This window comes from Misgurnus anguillicaudatus, chromosome 4, assembly GCF_027580225.2.
Source record: "Misgurnus anguillicaudatus chromosome 4, ASM2758022v2, whole genome shotgun sequence".
NCBI classification, from domain to species: domain Eukaryota; kingdom Metazoa; phylum Chordata; class Actinopteri; order Cypriniformes; family Cobitidae; genus Misgurnus; species Misgurnus anguillicaudatus.
Window position 1 is genome coordinate 11,226,795 of NC_073340.2, and position 23,568 is coordinate 11,250,362.

Here is a 23,568-nt window from a genome sequence, read left to right on the forward strand (position 1 = left end):
GCTATTCTAGCGGTTTGTTCTACTCGTGTGTTTCGTCTAGTCCAGTGTCCACTTGGGCGGAACTCAAGTTTTACATTTGGCATGTTACCTATCAAGTAGTGCACAGTTATAATGCGTTGTTCTGCCTTCACTGCTGTTTGCTTTCTTTGTCTTTGTGGTATGTAGATATTTTATTATTTTCATTTTTTACTTCTTAACAAAGCACATTTGCGCTTAAATGTCCAGTCGCTTTAATATAACGTCAATTGGATATAAACAATGTATTTAACGATATGAACAATGAATACCTTTTCGGAATGTTTAATTGTAGAAATGCTTGCTGTTTGTGCATTACAAGAGTTAGATCATTTCTGTAAAAGAGTATTATAAAAATATAAAATATTGGAAATTATACTTTTACGTATACTTTAATGTATTATGTATGCTTATTGTTAGGAAATAGTTGTCTACTAAATGAATACATTTTTAGAAATATAGAAACAAACGTGTGTGTTAATAAAGTTGTATTTGTAAACATTTTAAAGCATTAGCTATCATGAAGTAACAAACAATATAGTTTATCAGCAATTATTAATCTTGGTTAATGTATTAGTGAAGTTGTTTATGTTAGTTCATTGTGAATTAACTAATGTTAACTGTTACAACTATTAAAATTAGAAGCTTATTAAGCATATAAGAAAATTACCACAAATGAACTAACAGTAATAAATGCTGTAGAAGTAATGTTCATTGTTAGTTCATGTAAACTAATGCATTAACTAATATTTACGAATACAACCTATTATTTTAAGGTGTTACCAATATAGGCCTAAATAAACTTTATTTCTATACATTTTTATTAATTTGGTATTAATGTCTCACAGATAAACTTATCTGAAATTGATCATTTCAGAATTGTCATATTGAAACATCTTTTTTTTTTCATTATTCTTCATTAGGTTTTCGATCAGAGGTTGTTTGTACTTTACCTCATGTAGAAGAGTTTACTGTGGTGAGACCTCAAAGACTGAGTGTCTCTATCAGGAGCCTCTTCAAACAGGTTTGTATGAGACCTTGTGTTGATTTTAAGTTTAACATTAGAGTTGTTTTTGTGTAAATTAACACACAATTAACATGCAGGTCCAGTCTAATAAAAGATCCCAAAGCCACGAGTTGTTTCCTGATCAACTCGCGTATCATTTATTCTTTGAAGGGAGAAATCACAGCATTCGATTGGAGAAGAACAGGTAAGTGTTGTTTGCAGATTCTCTAGACTTTATTTCAATGCGCTTTTATTATAAAGTACACTGTAAAAAATTTCTGTAGAAATTACAGTATTACTGAGTATTACTGGCAACTAGCTGCCAGTAACTTACTGTAGATTTTACATTGATGTTATTTACTGGCAATATTTTGTTCAAAGTTAAATGAACATAAAACATTTTTAGACTTTATCTTCTACAGTAAGTTACTGGCAACCAGCTGCAAAATTACAGCAAATTTTTTACAGTGTAGGTTTGTGCAAATATTTATTTCATTTTTTTTACATGCAGTCAACTCATTGCGCAAAACTATACTGAAATCTACTATCAAGAGGATGGATCTATTGTAAGCAGCAAGCCAAATTTAAAGGTAACTCTTAATCAAATGATTTCAATAATCCAAAAAAGCAGCCATGTTGAAGATTATGTTTAAAGAAAGAGCTCACATCTGTTTTCTCATCTTGAAAAAGAAAACCTTAAGGGTGTTTTCACACTTTTCAGGGCTCTGAACGCAGTTCACTGGGTCTTTGGCCCTATGTGAACACGCCAAATGGTCTTAGACCCCTTTAAAGTGAACCAAATCCAAAACGGTTCACTTAAAAACGTGCAGTATAAACACAAAGCGCTTAGGGCTCACTTGTTTTTTTCCCCGTCTGTCTCTCCCAGTAAGTTCAGTATGTGTGAAGAGTAATATATATTTGAAGAGTTTCGTTGCAAAACGAGATAACCACCGTTTTTTTTAATTGTTCAGATATCTCGTTTTTTGGTTGTGCATTCCAATTAATTTTAATTCAACTGCAGTTGGTTTGTTTTGATTTAAACCTTCATAACTTAAAAAATACAGCTAAGTAGCACCATAAAACAAAATAATAACATGATAACATAATATTAAACATGTTTGACAAAAATGTAAAAAAATGGATTTATCTCGTTTTGCAACGAAACTCTTCATTTGAACTTGGACCACTGTGTAAAGTGCTATTCGACACAATGACGCCATATATACATCGTCAATGAGATTTGAAATCATTTCTCAATCATTTCTTTGAAATCAGATTTCATCAATGTCTATGCAACATCTTTGTATCACCAGTTTATGTTATTTTAACTTATTCGTCATCCTCGTCTTCCATGTTTGGAATAAAGCATGACATCACGGAATTGAAGTGCCTCCCTATGATAAATCGCTTTATTGTTTTCCTTATTTTTTTGTAAGTCCTTTTAGATAAAAGTGTCTGCTAAATGTAAAAAGTTATATGGTTGTTACTTTATGTTGTGTGCAGACTAAAGCCTTACAAACATAATATTTTAGTCTAAATTATTGACTTTGGTTTAAAGGCGAACAGAGTATGGTAAAATAAAAGCTCAACAAAATTAACTATACAAGTGTTTAATTCATGTAATTCAGGACAATTGTTATTATCATGGCCACATTGATGACGTGGTGGACTCCTCAGTCAGTGTGGAAATCTGTTCTGGGATCAGGTATGATGCAATGGCATGTGCAAATTATATTCACATGATGTCATTTTTATGACACAGCTTCACCTTTCCTATTTGAAATTAATATTTGTGATTTGAGCATATTCTCTCTTCTGTCTATAGAGGTTTTATTAGGGTCAAACAGCAAATGTACCTGATTGAGCCTCTGACCAATCACAGTGATGGAGATCATGCCATCTATAAGCAGGAACATCTAAAGATGAGAAGAAAGAAGAGAAGCACTTCTGCTAAATCAGACGTCACCTTTTACGACCACGAACCTCCAGTATTTGCCTCTTTAAAGTACAACAGAGTAATAACATTTTCCAGTCAAACTATAGCAAATTTAAAATGCATACGAAACTCATTTTTAAACAGTTGATATATGTTCTCAGAAAGGTTTTCACACCCCAAGATTTGTGGAATTGTTTCTGGTGGTGGATAACACTGAGGTAAGAAGTTTTATTCAATATTTATGCAGGATGAATTTGAACTCCTCCTAATGGTTTTGGTCCAAATGTTTTCACTTTCATAGTATACAAACTATGGGTCAAATATGGACAGTATCAGAAGAAGAATGCTTGAAGTTGGAAATCACATTGACAAGGTATATTTTAGTTAATTAAGTAAACAAGTAATAAAATAATTACATATGAAAAGCTCAGATGCAAAACCCTCTAAGTGTGTCTGACATGTTTACAAGAGACTCTTATTCTGCCAACAAAGCGGCATTTTAAGTGGAAATAATTGATAAATGCATGTATTGGCAGGAAATGCAGATAAAAACCCAGGCGCAGACAGTTCAACAGGCACTATTAATGGCAAAAGGACAAAATTGGCAAACAAAACACTAAACAGACTGGGTGATTCTCACGAAACCATTGAAACACCACGGCACTAATGATTTTAGCTTTAAAATGTGTAATATAGTAACATTAAAAAGCATCAGAATTAACCCAATACTGTGTTCTACCTTGCACAATGTGTGATTTCAACATAAGAATTTATAATTGTAAATTTTATCTCATTTTCTGCTGAAATTCTCATTACCGCAATGTGTCCGGCTGTGTTTGAACATGCGTTATGTTGTAATTTAATCAAATTAACACAAAAATATTAGGAAAAAAAATAAATGGATGTTTTGCTAGACTACTTTAGATGACAGAATAAATATTTACTGAATATTCATGTATAATAATAATGAAGAAAAATTAGGAAAATGATGTGTCCATGCCTGATGTTCTCATCCTCCGCAACACTTTTTGAGAACAGTTTAAGCACACATACAGAATTTTAATAAAGTTTGATTTTGAGTGACCAAGCACATGGACCAGTTACTTCAAGATGGCTACCATGTAAGATCATTTTTTTTACAGTTAATTTGAAATATTGTCTTGTCAGAATGCTTACACGACATTTTGATTATCATGACCGCAACAGATGCTTATTAAATGTTAATTTAATTAATAGAAGCATAATACTTTGATTTTAAATGCATGTGCATAATCTCCAAATTATGTTTTTTCAGGTTTGTCATGTCATTTTGAAAATATGTCAGTGTTGATGTTTTCTGACTGTTGCGGTAATGAGATTTTTTAGGACACATTTTTTTAATTATGTTACAAAAAGTGTTAAATGATAAGTAAAAGTTTTAAAATAATTTTCCCATTTACTCCAGACTTTGTTTTTCAATGTCTGGTGGGAAAAAAGTAAATTTAAGCAATTTTTACATTTTCATGCTTGACATTTTTAAAACCAAGTTTTCGTGAGAATCACCCGACTGGACTTAACTATAAACTTGACAATAGATTTACTTGACTAGACTAGATTTGGTTTAACTACACACAAAAAGTAAAAAATGAATAAGCACAGACAGCAAACACAAGGGCTTTAAATAAGGGAGCAAATCAAAAGGGCATCATGTGAAAATTATGAAACAATAACAAGGTAAGTAATGAGGAAATGAAGGGTGGGGTCAGGAGACGAGACAAGGAAGCACACATCGCAACAAAAGCCATGTGCTACCACACAAAACACGTGCCACTGTCATGATCCTGCCACAAGGAGCAACAACTATTACATGTATACCAAGAGCGTTTGGTTAATATCATTCAAATTTTTGACGAAGGTGGTGTTTAGAGGCTTTTGCATCTGAGCTACTCGTATGTACAAGATATAAATGGCACAACAGAAATGTATTATATACAATTCATGCCTTTATTTGCTCTTTCAGTTGTATCGACCTTTAAATATCCGGGTTCTGCTGGTGGGTTTAGAGGTTTGGAACACACGCGATCAGATTGCGGTCAGTGTGAGTTCAGACGAAACTCTCAATCGGTTTATCGAGTGGAGAAAGAAAAGTTTGTTTACACGAGTCAAATATGACAACACTCAGTTTGTGACGTAAGTATCACAGCACGCACTTACAGAAACTAACTTACTTAAATGTGACTTACCTTCATGACAGCCCTAGATGGCCAAAAGAGTGCCAAAGTGACATAAATACCCTAAAGGTGCAGTGTGTAACTTTTAGAAAGATCTCATGACAGAAATGCAATATAATATACACAATGGTGTATAACATATTATCAGTGGTGTAAAAAGACCTTACATAATGACCTGTATTGTTTTTATTACTTTAAAATGTGCCGTTTTTATCGACATACACTGCAGGTCCCCTTACATGAAAGTGGCCATTTCGTGCCACCATGTTTCTACAGTAGCCCTAAACGGACTAATTGCTTTATAGACGGTTTCAACATAAACAAGCGGCTGTCGTGGTCTGCACGTAACTTCTGGTAAACTCCGCTAAGAATAAATAACAACAAAGTTCTTTAAAAGTAGTTTATTTATATAACAAGCAAAAAAAAAAAAACACATAGATTACATAGGAATCCAAAACATTTGTTTTTTTCGACGAGGCATTTGTTCAAGAGATCAGTTTAGCAAATAGTCAGACCATTAAAAAAACGAAACCGGAAGTAAAGTTCGGATCCAAACGTGTATCGCGTCAGCACACATGCGTCCGATGAAACCGTCTATAGAGCGTGTTTGTCACTACATTGTCTCAGACGATGAAGTGTTTGTCCTGTTGTGGCTACTGTAGCTTCTCTATGTGTTTCGAAAGGAAGGGGTGCGATGTAGACTGAGCCGCAAAAAATTATTTTTTTACTTAGTATTTTTGTCTTGTTTTCAGTAAAAATATCTAAAAATTCTTAAATTAAGATGTATTTTCTTGATGAGCAAAATGACCTAGGAAAAAAAGGCTAGTTTTTAGACAAGAAATATAAAATATAAGCAAATTTGTGCTTAAAACAAGCAAAAAAAAAAAAACAATGGAATAAGAAACATTTTCTTGTATTAAGTATTTATGAAAAAGTAAACTTATTTTGTCTCATTTTTTGTCTAAAAACTAGACTTATTTTCCTAGGCCATTTTGCTCATTAAGAAAATACACTGCAAAAATTATTTTCAAGAAAAAAATTCTTAGTATTTTTGTCTTGTTTTCAGTAAAAATATCTAAAAATTCTTAAATTAAGATGCTTTTTCTTGATGAGCAAAATGACCCAAGAAAATAAGTCTAGTTTTTAGACCAAAAATATCAAATATAAGTGATTTTGTGCATAAAACAAGTAAAAAATCTGCCAATGGGGTAAGCAAAAAAATTTGAACATTTTTCTTAAACACTAAATTCAAGAAAAAATATAGCTGCAAGCAGCAATTACCGGGGTCAAGCCAAAAAGGGCACAGAATGAAGTAAAGTTGAGTTTGGATAAGCAGACTAAAGAACCTATGTAAACCTAATGATTTCAGATGAAAAAACGCAAAAGTATTCAACAAAAATAATCTATGTTCTTGTCTACTGCAATCGTCCTTCTGTTATTGACAATCATGGAACATTAGATCACTGAAAAACATGTGAGTGGTGTTTGCAGTGACAAAACGTGTCACAACATGTTACAACAACTTAAATGAGTGAAAAGAGACCATCGCCATGTCTCTCTGATGTTCTGATGCAGAGAAAAAGCTTTTGCAAAAATGGTTAATAAGGTATTCTCATTGGTTGCTAGAGAGTAAATGGACATTCACCAGTGATTATAGTTCAATCCTTGAAAGGAATAATCCATGAAGACTCATGGTTTTAGATGTGTTGTTGCAGTAGTTTTAGGCAAAAATACCATATTCTATGTCAAAACCAGTAGGTGGCGCAATGAAAAAATTGTGCATGCAACATCAGGTCATGATTGTGTTACATCTAGCTAGTTTTATGACAATACACTTTAGTTTAGTTAAGAAACAGTTGTATGACCATAAGGCTGGCTTGTTATCAAAGGTTTTGTTCAATTATAAGGCCATCTAGTTGTGCAAGCACACAATTTTTTTTTGTGTAGCCTCAGAATGGGCTCATGCATCAGCGTATCAAATCTGGTGAAAAAATATGTTTTCGTTACGAAGTTACAACCATTTATGTCTAAAAAACACAAAATTTGAAGGTAATTTTTCGTTTTTTGCAATTTTCGGCCATTTCTGATGAAAATTTTAATATAACGCCAATAGAACTTTTTGTTCAGAAGGTAAGGTTAGTTTCTTCCTATGGTATTTTCGAGTCGATCGGAAAAACGCTCGCGGAGATATTCACGCGTGTTTTTTAAGCGCTATTTTGCTGCGCAGGGTTAACCGTAAGGCGAATTCTGGCATGTTTGGTATCGTTGGACTCGGCAACTATTCAGAACTCCAAAGAAACAAGTCCCGTGAAAATACGTCAATCGGAGCCAAAGTTATAGGCATGTAAAGCATATGTCTGACCACTAGGTGGCGCTGTGACGAAACTCTGCATGCACCCTTAGTTCCTGACTGGCATCACAAGTACCAAGTGTCATGTCAATAGGCCTAAGTTTCACGAAAATACAGCCTAAAATCTGTTTTTTTGCGCTCTACGTAAAATTCGTTAAGGCGGTATACAAGAACGGATTGATGTATCGAAATTCTTTTGATAACTTTTTGCCATGAGTGTCTCTAGATGATACATACCAATTTTTGTGACAATCGGACAAAAGCCCTAGGACGAGTTCGAAAAAGTAGAGTTTACGAATAATTCAAAATGGCGGAAAATTTTCATGACGGAAAATGACGCCATAGGGTCCAATCAAATCGTCTTGAGCCAATGAATAAGCGAAAGCAAGAATTTTGTTTCTAGGACTTACGGATCAGAAGTTATAAGCAAAAACATAAGTGCAACTTTGGACTGTTGGTGGCGCTAGCGGGTTAGAGATAGAGACTCCAAATTTGCTGTGGGGACACATTGGACTGTCCTTTATCAGTGTGCCCAATTTCATAACTTTCCTACGTACGGTTCTATGGGCTGCCATAGACCGCAATGGCGGAAGAAGAATAACTAATAATAAATATAGCTGCAAGCAGCAATGCCGGGGTCAAGCCGAAAAGGGCACAAAAGGATGTAAAATTGAGATTGGATAAGCAGATTGAAGAACCTAGGTAAATCTAATAATTTTAGATGAAAAAACAAAAAAGTTATCAACAAAATTAATCTAAGTTCTTGTCTACTGCAATCGTCCTTCTGTTATTGACAATCATGGAACATTAGAACACTGAAGGACATGTGAGTGGTGTTTGCAGTGGTCACATCATGTTACAACAAGTTTAATTAGTCAAAAGAGACCATCCCCATGTCTCTACGATGTTCTGATGCAGAGATATAGCTTTTGCAAAAACGGTTGATAAGGTATTCTCAATGGTTGCTAGGGAGTAAATTGGCAACCACCAGTGATTATAGTCAAAGCCATGAAAGGAATAATCCATGATGACTCATGGTTTTAGATGTGTTGTTGCAGTAGTTTTAGGCAAAAATACCATATTCCATCTCAAAACCAGTAGGTGGCGCAATGAAAAAATTGTGCATGCAACATCAGGTCATGATTGTGTTACATCTAGCTAGTTTTATGACTATACACTTTAGTTTAGTTAAGAAACAGTTGTATGACCATAGGGCTGGCTTGTTATCAAAGGTTTTGTTCAATTATAAGGCCATCTAGTGGTGCAAGCATACAATTTTTTTTGTGTGGCCTCAGAATGTGCTCATGCATCATCGTATCAAATCTGGTGAAAAAATCTCTTTTCGTTACAAAGTTACAACCATTTATGTGTAAAAAACACAAAATTTGAAGGTAATTTTTCGTTTTTTGCAATTTTCGGCCATTTCTGATGAAAATTTTAATATAACGCCAATAGAACTTTTTGTTCAGAAGGTAAGGTTAGTTTCTTCCTATGGTGTTTTCGAGTCGATCGGAAAAACGTTCGCGGAGATATTTACGCGTGTTTCTTAAGTGCTATTTTGCTGCGCAGGGTTAACCGTAAGGCGAATTCGGGTATGTTTGGTATCGTTGGACTCGGCAACTATTTAGAACTCAAAGGAAACAAGTCCTGTGAAAATATGTCAATCGGAGCCAAAGTTATAGGCATGTAAAACATAAGTCTGACCACTAGGTGGCGCTGTGACGAAACTCTGCATGCACCCTTAGTTCCTGACTGGCATCACAAATACAAAGTATCGTGTCAATAGGCTTAAGTTTGGCGAAGATACAGCCTCAAATCCGTTTTTTTGAGCTCTACGTAAAATTTGTTGACGCGCTATACGACAACGGATTGGTTTATCAAAATTCTTTTAATAACTTTTTGCCTTGAGTGTCTCTAGATGGTGCATACCGATTTTCAAGGCAATCCGGCAAAAGCTCTAGGACGAGTTCGCAAAAGTAGGTTTTATGAATATTTAAAAATGGCGGGAAAATTTTCATGACGGAAAATGACGTCATAGGGTCCAAACGAATCGTCTTGAGCCAAGGAATCAGAGGAAACAAGAATTTAATTTCTAGGACATACGGGTCAGAAGTTATAGGCAAAAACATAAGTGCATTTTTGGACTGTTGGTGGCGCTAGTGGGTTAGATATAGAGACTCCAAATTTGCTGTGGGGACACATTGGACTGTCGTTTATCAGTGTGCCAAATTTCATAACTTTCCTACGTACGGTTCTATGGGCTGCCATAGACCGCAATGGCGGAAGAAGAATAACTAATAATAAATATAGCTGCAAGCAGCGATACCGGGGTCAAGCCAAACATGGCAAAAAATGATTCATACATGATGACTGTCATGATTTAAGATCTAAGTTTGCATTAGTTTTATGAAAAAATAGCAATTTTTCGTATCTTGAGACCACTAGGTGGCGCTGTGCCGAAACAATAGATGGTGCCTCAGGTCATGACTGTGATGACACATACCAAATTTAGTGTAAATACGATAAAGCGATAAGGAGATATAGCCTTAAATGACTTGACCACTAGGGGGCACTGACCAAACAATAAATTGTGACTCAGGTCTTGATTGTGATGACTCCCACCAAATTTGGTGTAAATACGTTAAAGAGATGCAGAGATATAGCTTCAAATCTCTTGACCACTAGGGGGCTCCGAAAAGTTTACAAGTCCTCCCAGAACATGTTGTTGATTAACCATACCAAGTTTCATAACAATACGCAATTGCGTTTATGAAATACTTGAACTTAAAGAAAAAAAATTAAAATGGCCGACACACAAAATGGCCGACCAAAAACCATTTGGTATCGTTTGACTCGGCATGCCTCACGAAATCTAACAAGACCAGTCTCATAATTTTACATTCAAGTTTGCAGTAGTTATAAGCGAAAATGTACATTTTTTATATCTCGTGACCAATAGGGGGCAGTGTGATGAAATGGTGCTTGCACCCTCAGGTCATCACTGTTATGACATATACCAAGTCTCATATCAATACGCAAAAGTTTTACGAAGATACAGGCTCAAACACATTTTGGCGTGCTCGCCCTCGCATTCTTTGATGCGTTATACGACAACGGATAGGTCTACCGAAAAGCTTTTGATAACTTTTTGTCTGGAGTGTCTCTAGAGGATGCGTACCAAAAATCAAGCCAGTCAAACAAGCGCTCTAGGAGGAGTTCGAAAAAGTAAGTGTTCAATATAATTCAAAATGGCCGACAGGAAGTAGGTTTGACTCTAACATATTTGGTACAGTCGGACTCGGCACGAGCCAAGAAATCATTAGAGTGAAGTCTCATGTCAGTGTGGCAAATAAATCAAATGATATAAAGATTTTCAACAATTTCTTTACATATCCTGACCACTAGGTGGCGCCGTCCTAAAGATTTATAGGTGCGCTCAGAACATGTCACTGATGAACCATGGCAAATTTCGTAGCGATATGCCGTTCTGTTTGTGAAATACTGAACTTAATGAGAAAATTCAAAATGGCCGATACCCAAAATGGCCGACCGAAAACCGTTTGGTATCGTTTGACTCGACATGCCTCAAGGAATCTAACAAGACCACCTTTATGATTTTATACTCAAGTTTGAAGTAGTTATAAGCGAAAATAAGCATTTTTCGAATCTCGTGACCACTAGGTGGCGCTGTGACGAAACGTTGCAGGCACCCTCAGTTCAAGACTGTAATGACATATACCAAGTTTCGTGTTGATACACCAAAGTGTTGCGAAGATACGGCCTCACGTCCGTTTTGGCGTGCTCGCCGCCGTATATGTTGTCACGGTATACGAGAACGCATTGGTCTATCAAAAAGCTTTTGATAACTTTTTGTCAGGGGTGTCTCTAGATGCTAGATACCAAAGGACATGCAAATCGGACAAACGCTCTAGGAGGAGTTCGAAAAAGTAGGTTTTACGGAAAATTCAAAATGGCGGAAAGATGTGCATGACACAAATGACATCAATGTGTGCATTTGAATCATCATGAACCAAGGATTCAGATGAAACAAGAATTTAGTTTCTAGGACTCACAGGTCAGAAGTTATGAGCATGAACATAAGTGGATTTTTGGACTGTTGGTGGCGCTAGAGGGTTTGAGTCAGACACACCAAAGTTGCTATAATAACTTCTGAGACTGTCCTCTACATGTGTGCCAAATTACATAACTTTCCTACGTACGGTTCTATGGGCTGCCATTGACTTCAATGGCGGAAGAACTAGGATGAATAATAATAAGAAAACTAACAGAAACAATAGGTGTCTACGCCACTTCGTGGCTTGACCCCTAATAATAAATATAGCTGCAAGCAGCGATACCGGGGTCAAGCCAAACATGGCAAAAAATGATTCATACGTGATAATTGTCATGATTTAAGATCTAACTTTGCATTAGTTTTAGGGAAAAAATAGCTATTTTTTTGTATCTTGAGACCACTAGGTGGCGCTGTGCCGAAACAGTAGATGGTGCCTCAGGTCATGACTGTGATGACACGTACCAAATTTAGTGTAAATACGATAAAGCGATACGAAGATATAGCCTTTAATGACTTGACCACTAGGGGGCACTGACCAAACAATAAATGGTGACTCAGGTCTTGATTGTGATGACACCCACCAAATTTGGTGTAAATACGATAAAGAGATGCAGAGATATAGCTTCAAATCTCTTGACCACTAGGGGGCGCCAAAAAGTTTACAAGTGCTCTCAGAACATGTTGCTGATGAACCATACCAAGTTTCATAACAATACGCAATTGCGTTTCTGAAATACTTGAACTTAAAGAAAAAATTCAAAATGGCCGACACACAAAATGGCCGACCAAAAACCATTTGGTAATAATTTGACTCGGCATGCCTCACCAAATCTAACAAGACCAGTCTCATAATTTTACATTCAAGTTTGCAGTAGTTCTAAGCAAAAATATACATTTTTTATATCTCGTGACCAGTAGGGGGCAGTGTGACGAAATGGTGCATGCACCCTCAGGTCATCACTGTTATGACATATACCAAGTCTCATATCAATACGCAAAAGTTTTGCGAAGATACAGGCTCAAACACATTTTGGCGTGCTCGCCCTCGCATTCTTTGATGCGTTATACGACAACGGATAGGTCTACCGAAAAGCTTTTGATAACTTTTTGTCTAGAGTGTCTCTAGATGATGCATACCAAAAATTAAGCCAATCACATGAGCGCTCTAGGAGGAGTTCGAAAAAGTAGGTGTTCAATATAATTCAAAATGGCCGACAGGAAGTAGGTTTGACTCAGACATATTTGGTACCGTCGGACTCAGCATGAGCCAAGGAATCAATAGAGTGAAGTCTTATGTCATAGTGGCAATTTAATCAAATGATATAAAGATTTTAAACAATTTATTTACATATCCTGACCACTAGGTGGCGCTGTCCTAAATATTTATAGGTGCGCTCAGAACATGTCACTGATGAACCATGCCAAATTTTGTAGCGATACGCCAATCTGTTTGTGAAATACTGAACTTTATGAGAAAATTCAAAATGGCCAACACCCAAAATGGCCGACCGAAAGCCGTTTGGTATCGTTTGACTCGGCATGCCTCAAGGAATCTAACAAGACCAACTTCATGATTTTAGACTCAAGTTTGAAGTAGTTATAAGCGAAAATATGCATTTTTCGAATCTCGTGACCACTAGGTGGCGCTGTGACGAAACGTTGCAGGCACCCTCAGGTCATGACTGTAATGACATATACCAAGTTCCGTGTCGATACAATAAAGTTTTGCGAAGATATGGCCTCACGTCCGTTTTGGCGTGCTCGCCGCCATATATGTTGTCAATTTATACGAGAACGCATTGGTCTATCAAAAAGCTTTTGATAACTTTTTGTCTGGGGTGTCTCTAGATGCTATATATCAAAGGACATGCAAATCGGACGGACGCTCTAGGAGGAGTTCGAAAAAGTAGGTTTTACGGAAAATTCACAATGGCGGAAAGATTTGCATGACACAAATGACATCAACGTATGCAATTGAATCATCATGAGCCAAGGATTCAGAAGAAACAGGAATTTTGTTTCTAGGACTCACGGGTCAGAAGTTATGAGCATGAACATAAGTGGATTTTCGGACTGTTGGTGGCGCTAGAGGGTTTGAGTCAGACACACCAATGTTGCTATAGTAACTTCTAAGACCGTCCTCTACATGTGTGCCAAATTTCATAACTTTCCAATGTACGGTTCTATGGGCTGCCATTGACTTCAATGGCGGAAGAACTAGGATGAATAATAATAAGAAAACTAACAATAACAATAGGGTTCTACGCCCCTTCGGGGCTTGACCCCTAAATATAGCTGCAAGCAGCAATGCCGGGGTCAAGCCGAAAAGGGCACAAAAGGATGTAAAATTGAGATTGGATAAGCAGATTGAAGAACCTAGGTAAATCTAATAATTTTAGATGAAAAAACAAAAAAGTTATCAACAAAATTAATCTAAGTTCTTGTCTACTGCAATCGTCCTTCTGTTATTGACAATCATGGAACATTAGAACACTGAAGGACATGTGAGTGGTGTTTGCAGTGGTCACATCATGTTACAACAAGTTTAATTAGTCAAAAGAGACCATCCCCATGTCTCTACGATGTTCTGATGCAGAGATATAGCTTTTGCAAAAACGGTTGATAAGGTATTCTCAATGGTTGCTAGGGAGTAAATTGGCAACCACCAGTGATTATAGTCAAAGCCATGAAAGGAATAATCCATGATGACTCATGGTTTTAGATGTGTTGTTGCAGTAGTTTTAGGCAAAAATACCATATTCCATCTCAAAACCAGTAGGTGGCGCAATGAAAAAATTGTGCATGCAACATCAGGTCATGATTGTGTTACATCTAGCTAGTTTTATGACTATACACTTTAGTTTAGTTAAGAAACAGTTGTATGACCATAGGGCTGGCTTGTTATCAAAGGTTTTGTTCAATTATAAGGCCATCTAGTGGTGCAAGCATACAATTTTTTTTGTGTGGCCTCAGAATGTGCTCATGCATCATCGTATCAAATCTGGTGAAAAAATCTCTTTTCGTTACAAAGTTACAACCATTTATGTGTAAAAAACACAAAATTTGAAGGTAATTTTTCGTTTTTTGCAATTTTCGGCCATTTCTGATGAAAATTTTAATATAACGCCAATAGAACTTTTTGTTCAGAAGGTAAGGTTAGTTTCTTCCTATGGTGTTTTCGAGTCGATCGGAAAAACGTTCGCGGAGATATTTACGCGTGTTTCTTAAGTGCTATTTTGCTGCGCAGGGTTAACCGTAAGGCGAATTCGGGTATGTTTGGTATCGTTGGACTCGGCAACTATTTAGAACTCAAAGGAAACAAGTCCTGTGAAAATATGTCAATCGGAGCCAAAGTTATAGGCATGTAAAACATAAGTCTGACCACTAGGTGGCGCTGTGACGAAACTCTGCATGCACCCTTAGTTCCTGACTGGCATCACAAATACAAAGTATCGTGTCAATAGGCTTAAGTTTGGCGAAGATACAGCCTCAAATCCGTTTTTTTGAGCTCTACGTAAAATTTGTTGACGCGCTATACGACAACGGATTGGTTTATCAAAATTCTTTTAATAACTTTTTGCCTTGAGTGTCTCTAGATGGTGCATACCGATTTTCAAGGCAATCCGGCAAAAGCTCTAGGACGAGTTCGCAAAAGTAGGTTTTATGAATATTTAAAAATGGCGGGAAAATTTTCATGACGGAAAATGACGTCATAGGGTCCAATCGAATCGTCTTGAGCCAAGGAATCAGAGGAAACAAGAATTTAATTTCTAGGACGTACGGGTCAGAAGTTATAGGCAAAAACATAAGTGCAATTTTGGACTGTTGGTGGCGCTAGTGGGTTAGATATAGAGACTCCAAATTTGCTGTGGGGACACATTGGACTGTCGTTTATCAGTGTGCCAAATTTCATAACTTTCCTACGTACGGTTCTATGGGCTGCCATAGACCGCAATGGCGGAAGAAGAATAACTAATAATAAATATAGCTGCAAGCAGCAATGCCGGGGTCAAGCCGAAAAGGGCACAGAAGGATGTAAAATTGAGATCGGATAAGCAGATTGAAGAACCTAGGTAAACCTAATAATTTTGGATGAAAAAACAAAAAAGTTATCCACAAAAATGATCTAAGTTCTTGTCTACTGCAATCGTCCTTCTGTTATTGACAATAATGGAACATTAAGCACTGAAGGACATGTGAGTGGTGTTTGCAGTGGCAAAACATGGGTCACAACATGTTACAGCAAGTTAAATGAGTCAAAAGAGACCACCCCCGTGTCTCTACGATGTTCTGATGCAGAGATATAGCTCTTGCAAAAAACGGTTGATAAGGTATTCTCATTGGTTGCTAGACAGTAAATTGACATCCACCAGTGATTATAATCCAAGCCATGAAATGAATAATCCATGATGATTTATGGTTTTAGATGTGTTTGTTGCAGTAGTTTTAGGCAAAAATTACCATTTTCTATCTCAAAACCACTAGGTGGCGCTGTGACAAAATTGTGCATGCAACTTCAGGTCATGATTACGTTACATTGAGCTAGTTTTATGTCTATACACTTTAGTTCAGTGAAGAAACAGTTGTATGACCATAGGGCTGGCTTGATATCACAGGTTTTGTTCAATTATAACGCCAACTAGTGGTGCAAGCAAGCAATTTTTTTGTGTAGCCTCAGACTGTGGTCGTACATCAGCGTATCAAATCTGGTGAAAAAATCTCTTTTCATTGCGAAGTTATAACCATTTATGTGTAAGAAATACAAAATTTAAAGGTAATTTTTCGTTTTTTGCATTTTTCGGCCATTTCTGATGAAAATTTTAATATAACGCCAATAGAACTTTTTGTTCAGAAGGTAAGGTTAGTTTCTTCCTATGGTGTTTTTGAGTCGATCAGAATTACGCTCGCGGAGATATTCGCGCGTGTTTTTTAAGCGCTATTTTGCTGCGCAGGGTTAACCGTAAGGCGAATTCTGGCAAGTTTGGTATCGTTGGACTCGGCAACTATTCAAAACTCCAAGGAAACAAGTCCCGTGACAATACATTGACCGCAGCCAAAGTTATAGGCGTGTAATACATTAATCTGACCACTAGGTGGCGCTGTGACGAAACTGTGCATGCACCCTCAGTTCCTGACTGGCATCACAAGTACCAAGTGTCATGTCAATAGGCCTAAGTTTGACAAAGATACAGCCTAAAATCAGTTTTTTTGCACTCTACGTAAAATTTGTTAAGACGGTATACGACAACGGATTGATGTATTGAAATTCTTTTGATAACTTTTTGCCATGAGTGTCTCTAGATACTACGTGCCGATTTTCGTGGCAATCGGACAAAAGCTCTAGGACAAGTTCGAAAAAGTAGGTTTTACGAATAATTCAAAATAGTGGAAAAATTTACATGACGGAAAATGACGTCATAGGGTCCTTTCGAATCGCCTTGAGCCAAGGAATCAGAGGAAATGAAAATTGTGTTTCTAGGACATACGGACCAGAAGTTATAAGCAAAAACATAAGTGCAACTTTGGACTGTTGGTGGCGCTAGCGGGTTAGACATAGAGACTCCAAATTTGCTGTGGGGACACACTGGAGTGTCCTTTATCAGTGTGCCAAATTTCATAACTTTCCTACGTACGGTTCTATGGGCTGCCATAGACCGCAATGGCGGAAGAAGAATAACTAATAATAATTGTAAAAAGAAAACTAACAAATACAATAGGGGTCTTCGCCCCTTCGGGGCTTGACCCCTAATAATAAAATTAAGAAAACTAACAAATACAATAGGGTTCTACGCCCCTTCGGGGCTTGACCCCTAATAATTATTATAAAAAGAAAACTAACAAATACAATAGGGTTCTACGCCCCTTCGGGGCTTGACCCCTAATTAAGAAAAATTTGCTTACCCCATTGGCAGATTTTTTTGCTTGTTAAATTACACATCCAATTACACATTAAATTAAGTACAATGTTGATGTTAAAAACTGCTAAGTTAGCGCTATATGCTAGTTAATGCTATATGCTAGGGTTTTGGGGTGAAGTTTTACTATTGACGTTACAGTTACAAAAAACAAAAAAATAACACAAACTTTTCACTCAGAAACGTCCATTAACAATCTCCAAACAATTCATTATTCCTCAAATTCTGGATCTTTGACTGATACAGGTGTAAACATAAGGTCTGCTTGCACACACAGAGCTACTGACATGAGCAGCTCTGAGAAACAGCCAATCAGAGCCGAGCTCAACATTATTATTTATGACCCTTTCAAATAACGTAATAATAGACTACAATTGAAAAAAAATTCCGTAGAAATTGCAGCTGGGTTGACGGTAATTTACCGTATATTTACATTTATGTTATTTACTGGCAAGAGTTTGTTCAAAGTTAAATGAACATTAAACATTTACAAGTGTTTGTCTTTACAGAGTAAAAATAAAAAACAGCATCAAGCAAAACATTCTGGAAAACAAAATCTGAAGCAAAAACAGAAAAAGGTTGATGATGATTTCTGGTTCCCAGAATGCTTTGCATGAGGCTGTTATTGTATAGTTTTATTCTGTAAAGATAAAGACTTGTTAATATTTAAAATGTATTTAACTTTGAACAAACTCTTGCTAGTAAATAACATAAACGTAAATCTACGGTAAATTTCCGGCAACCCAGCTGCAATAACATTGAAATATCTACAGAATTTTTTACAGTGTATTTAATTCTAATGGCAAATCCTAGGGTTGTAAATGGTCAAGTAAAACCATCTCTGAACAATTTAACAGATTATTTTAATACATTCTTTGGCGCCTTTAAAGTAATTCATATGTGAAATAGTTCAAATTTTTTGAACCATTTGAAATAATGCTTCATGTAACAACGCCAAAGCAGATGTGACCACACAGCAATGTGACAAGCAAATGTGGTTCAGCTTAGGGCAAGATTACATATTTTAAATGTAATGTGTTTATTTGCCTTATTGTATTTCTACACTTTTGTTGTATATTTTTTCTTGTAGTGGAATTGATTTTTTGGGTGACACAGTTGGTTTAGCGAAGAGATTTGCGATGTGCACTGAAAACTCAGCGGGTGTCAACCAGGTATGATCTGATTTATTTAAATAAACAAGATAAAATAGTTTGATCAAAAACGTTAAAAATAAAGAAACTGTTCTGTTGTGTTATTTCTTTCAGGATCATAACCAAAACCCACTGGGATTAGCATCCACTATCGCACATGAGATGGGCCACAACATGGGCTTGTCCCATGATACAGATAACTGCAAATGTGATTCTGCCAACTCCATCTGTATCATGACAAAGCGTGTTGGGTAAGACTGCATACTGCATACATTACATAAAACACCATCCATCCATTCTTTCATATCTTAACGTAAAAACAGGCCACAAAACACAGCTTTGGTCAAGGTCAAGTTTATTTATATAGCCCTTTAAAACAGCATAAATACTGACCAAAGTGCTGCACAACATACCAAACAAAACATTGACATACAATAAAATTTCAACACACCAATAATAAAATATCAAAAGAAAATTAGAACAAAAGTAGTAAAATTAAGACAGAAAGACATTATACAATTTAAAACAATATTTAAGACCAAACATTTTTTAATGAATATCAAAATCACCCATAAGCCTGAGAAAAAAAAAATGTTTTAAGAGAAGATTTAAATGTAAAAAGAGTAGGAGAAAGTCTAATAGATAGCTTAGTTTTATAACAACATTGCTGAGCTGTTGGGAAATGACCTTTACCTGATCTTATTATATGTATAGCAACCTGTTTCCAGACCGGTTTAGTGACTGCAGTCTGGAGCAGCTGAGTATGTTTCTGGATAATGCCAACCCCAGTTGCCTGCTGGACATTCCCAGCTCAGACAAACTTTATAGCGGGCCAGTGTGCGGCAATGCTTTCCTGGACCCTGGAGAGGAGTGTGACTGTGGGAACGTGGAGGTACTGCGCACACCCTGTCTCATAGAGGATATTTACATAATAATGATTTCCGTAAACGGGAAAGTTTTTATGCAATTGGGCTATTTGTTCACACAACACACTGAAAAAAATGACTTTCTTACTTAGAATTTACTTTTTTCATAAACACTTAATTCAAGAAATGTTTTCTTAATCCATTTTTTGGCAGATTTTTTGCTTGTTTTAAGTACAAATTCACTTAAATTTTATATTTTTTTGTCTAAAAACTAGACTTATTTTCCTAGGTCATTTTGCTCATTAAAAAACAAAACAAATCAAAAATACTAAGTAAGAAAGGCAATTTTTGCAGTCCGACGTTTTGGGGTCTTTTTTAATGCAAACTTTGGGTTGCAAAGTTTTTAAAAATGGTGTCTTGTCACCTCTGTGTAAACTATGTAAATGCGAAACTGTGCTAACGGAAAACCCGCACTGTAAAATGTGCTCATTTTCCAGCTCCCCTGGAGTTAAGCATTTGATTTTTACCGTTTTGGAGTCCATTCGGCTGATCTCCAGGTCTGGCTGTACCAATTGAAAATAGACCTTTTGCGAGTCACGCGCGCAATGTGTTGGCAGAAAAACTATGGAAATGAATGAGACACGAGTGAAACAAACAATATAACTCACTAGAAAATGTTTTGTTGTGCTGTTGAGTGTCAGAATAGGAATGCCAAAATAGATAACCTACATTTTCATAGTATACCGTCGTTGAAGAAACCATTTGATGATAAACGTAGGTGTTTATGGTTGCAATAAGCCCTCAACCGGACAGACTGGAGTGATGAAATCATCTGAAAATCTTTAATAATTTGAATAGAAAATAATTAGAGAAGATATCCGGTGTTTTGTCGAAGTCTGTTCCCTCTATGTGTTTCTTATAGCGTTTTCATCAAGTTACGTTTATAATTTATTTAGAAAGATTAAAGATTAGTTCATAATATCAATAATATTACCATTTATTAAAGTTTTCATATTTTTTTCGTTTTCTATTACTATTTTTTACCTTATATCTTAGCCTATGTCTTCTTCCTGTTTGTTCTAAATTATGATGTTTACTAATAAATATATAAACACAGCACACACACACACACACGATGTAAAGTGTTAATAATATATAAACAGGCCTATACAAATTAATTTGTATGTAAACATAATAGTTTTATATCAAACACGTAGGCTAAAAATATAAGAAAGAAATTGAAAACAGGAAATTATGAAATATTTAATAAATGATATTATACAGAATACATGATAGTATTGCTCTTATAAGTACTTTAGTGATTCATACTGTAAAAATAATTGATTTACCAATAAAAAACAATACATATACATTACATACATGCACACATATCAGTAGCCAAGCCATTTAAACTTTTAATTTATTTAAAAAATAAACGTAACTTGGTGAAAACGTTATAAGAAACATTACACTTAAGAGAAATATAGGGGAAACAGACTTCTACAGAACACCGGATCCTTAAAAATCACAGTTTAACGCTAAAACACTTCATACCGCTATTGAGAAGCATTCACTTTCTGCCACCAGTTGGGCTCCGCCCACAAAAAACATCATCTCTGTTTGCAAACACGCAAAAGGTCTATAGTCCCCTGCTATTGAAAGTTACCAAGGGGACTTTTTTCGATCAGTGGGTAATATCATTGGCCTGCTGCAGCCATGTTACAGCAGCATCGTCCTTGATTATTACGCCAGCTTGAGAGTATATCTGCCTAGAAAATCACAACTTTTAATTTTCCGTCGGTCTTACGACGTAACTACAGAAGAGGCAAGTTTTAAATAGAAAAAATATCGAAACGCTTTGGTTATTTTTGAGCGCAATGCTAATGGATTGTGCTAAGCTATGCTACATGTAAAAGTGGTAACGCCAGACCTGAAGATCGGCTGAATGTATCCCAGTATGGTGGGGATCAGGTGTTTAGCTCTAGGGGAGCTGGAAAATTAGCATATTTTCAAAAAAGTGGAGTGTCCCTTTAAAGCTTATCTTTGACTGACACCTGACTTGTCCTATTGATGACTAATGGGATTTACTTTTTTATTTAAGGAATGTGAAAATCTGTGCTGTAATGCCACGACCTGCAAGCTCACTGATGGCTCACAGTGCGCTCAAGGAGACTGCTGTGAGAATTGCAAGGTAATGTTCAGATACTACATGTTCTGCATTTTCCCCTAAAGACACAAACACGCAGGAGAGAGTGAGCGAGTGGAGTCCGGTTCTTCAAAGCAACTGTAAACTTCCCTCACCACAATGTAAGGCCCGCCTCTCCCCTCATTCGATTTGACAATGGAAAGACGCGAATGACGTCGGGCGCTTTTCTGCTCTCAGCACTCCTTCAAAAGCGCGTGCTGCGGCCGGCGGCAAAAACCGCAAGGCGCTCGGCGCGCATAAACAGCGCGCAAACGCTCCCTGCCCATAGAGTATCATTCAAAAAAGGCGCCTGCAACTGCCATAAACGTTTTTGGTGTGATCAGCCCCTTATCCGTGTCTGTACCAGTGCTTTAAGTGGGCCGTTACCACCACCTCTCCGTGGGCGCCCAGAACGTGCTTTTAGCGTACCGGAACGCTCATTTGCACATCTGTTTAAATTAGAGGTTTAATTTTATCCTTTGGCTGCGCTGCCGCTTTTTAGATCGCCATTCACAATGCACGCTTCATAATTTGTCCCACAGAGAGCAGAGACTACATTACCCATACACCCTTGAGTTTTACAAGTTAAAAGTCAGTGCTAATGGTCTAATTAGATTCAATGGATTATGCTAAGCTATGCTAAAAGTGCCAGACCCGGAGATCAGCTGAATGGATTCCAAAACTGTAAGAATCAAACTCTAGGGAAGCTGGAAAATGAGCATATTTTCAAAAAACGTGGAATGTCCCTTTAACCAATAGTTAAAGTTACATTCTATCCCAAACTCCAAATCTAACCCCAATAGAAAAAACAATTGAGTAACATATACGTGAAACTGACACAGAAAAAAAAATCCATGGTACAGACACGGAAAATGGGGGAGATCCGTGACAATGACCTGGATAAATGAGCAAACTATTCCGTGACTGTACCACAGAACTTTGTGAGATCATGTTGGTCTGATATAGTCTGGCTATGAGTAACCCACTTTCAGACAAATTAAACTTGAATTTGGTTGAATGTCGATTTTACCAAAATAACTTGTGAGATGCGAAGTCTACAGTGTTTGCAAAATGTTTGATTTTATTTCTTTATTTCATTTTTTTTTGGGCTATGGTTAGACGTCTATTACATTTCCAATATTTGCCTTATTTTAGCTTAGATGTCTAAGCTGTGTTTGGACGGCTATCAGGCATCTTTTAAGTGCACAATTGTTTGCAGGCTGTAGAGCTGAGGTCAGTGAGAAGGAATGCTTGGATATCTGCTTAGTGCACTTGAGTGTTAAACGGCTAAAGGTGACGCCTAAAAAGCATTCAGTGTCTCCTTAAACATACAGTCAGTATCTGGAAGGGAATCCAGCTTCAAGAGTCCAGCCTTCATTTCCTGAGTCCGTTTTGGGCGTGTGTCTGCTTCCCAGTTTAATTTGTTTGTTTGGTTTAAAGTCTGGGAATGTGTGTAGTCTTTTACATAATGCGAGCATGGGTTTAGAAATGAAACGGTATGGTTTAGATTTTGTGTTGTTTAAGGGAAAGTTTAACTTCACCCAGTGCTTTAAGTGGGCCGGTACATGCCAATAATCAGGACCGCCACGTCCAGATATAGCTCTTGAGCGTACCACCACCTCTCCGTGCGCCCAGAGGTTTAATTTAATCCTTTGGCTGCGTTGCCGCTTTTCAGAGCGCCCTTCACAATTAAATGCACGCTTCCTAATTCGTCCCACCGAGAGCAGAGATTACATTACCCATACATCCTTGAGTTTTACAAGTTAAAAGCGCATGCGTCACTTTTGCTGCTGTCAGTCAGTGTCAACGTGGTCTGGAGAGGTGTGTGTTTGTGTGTGAAATGCGCAACCATAGCTGCT

At 36.8% G+C, this 23,568-nt stretch overlaps 1 protein-coding gene across 2 annotated transcripts in view; it reads left to right on the forward strand.

Moving 5' to 3' along the window:
- The window catches only part of adam8b (ADAM metallopeptidase domain 8b), a 35,075-nt gene continuing 11,507 nt past the window's right edge, over positions 1–23,568 (forward strand). For both annotated transcript variants that reach the window (XM_055176486.2, XM_055176487.2), the window contains exons 1-13: positions 1–157; positions 939–1,039; positions 1,120–1,226; positions 1,533–1,611; positions 2,650–2,726; positions 2,847–3,036; positions 3,119–3,175; positions 3,259–3,330; positions 4,957–5,126; positions 18,598–18,679; positions 18,773–18,909; positions 19,373–19,550; positions 21,626–21,715. In XM_055176486.2, the coding sequence (XP_055032461.2) occupies positions 112–157; positions 939–1,039; positions 1,120–1,226; positions 1,533–1,611; positions 2,650–2,726; positions 2,847–3,036; positions 3,119–3,175; positions 3,259–3,330; positions 4,957–5,126; positions 18,598–18,679; positions 18,773–18,909; positions 19,373–19,550; positions 21,626–21,715 (1,386 nt within the window). In that variant the 5' untranslated portion in view covers positions 1–111. The remainder of the gene's footprint in view (positions 158–938; positions 1,040–1,119; positions 1,227–1,532; positions 1,612–2,649; positions 2,727–2,846; positions 3,037–3,118; positions 3,176–3,258; positions 3,331–4,956; positions 5,127–18,597; positions 18,680–18,772; positions 18,910–19,372; positions 19,551–21,625; positions 21,716–23,568) is intronic.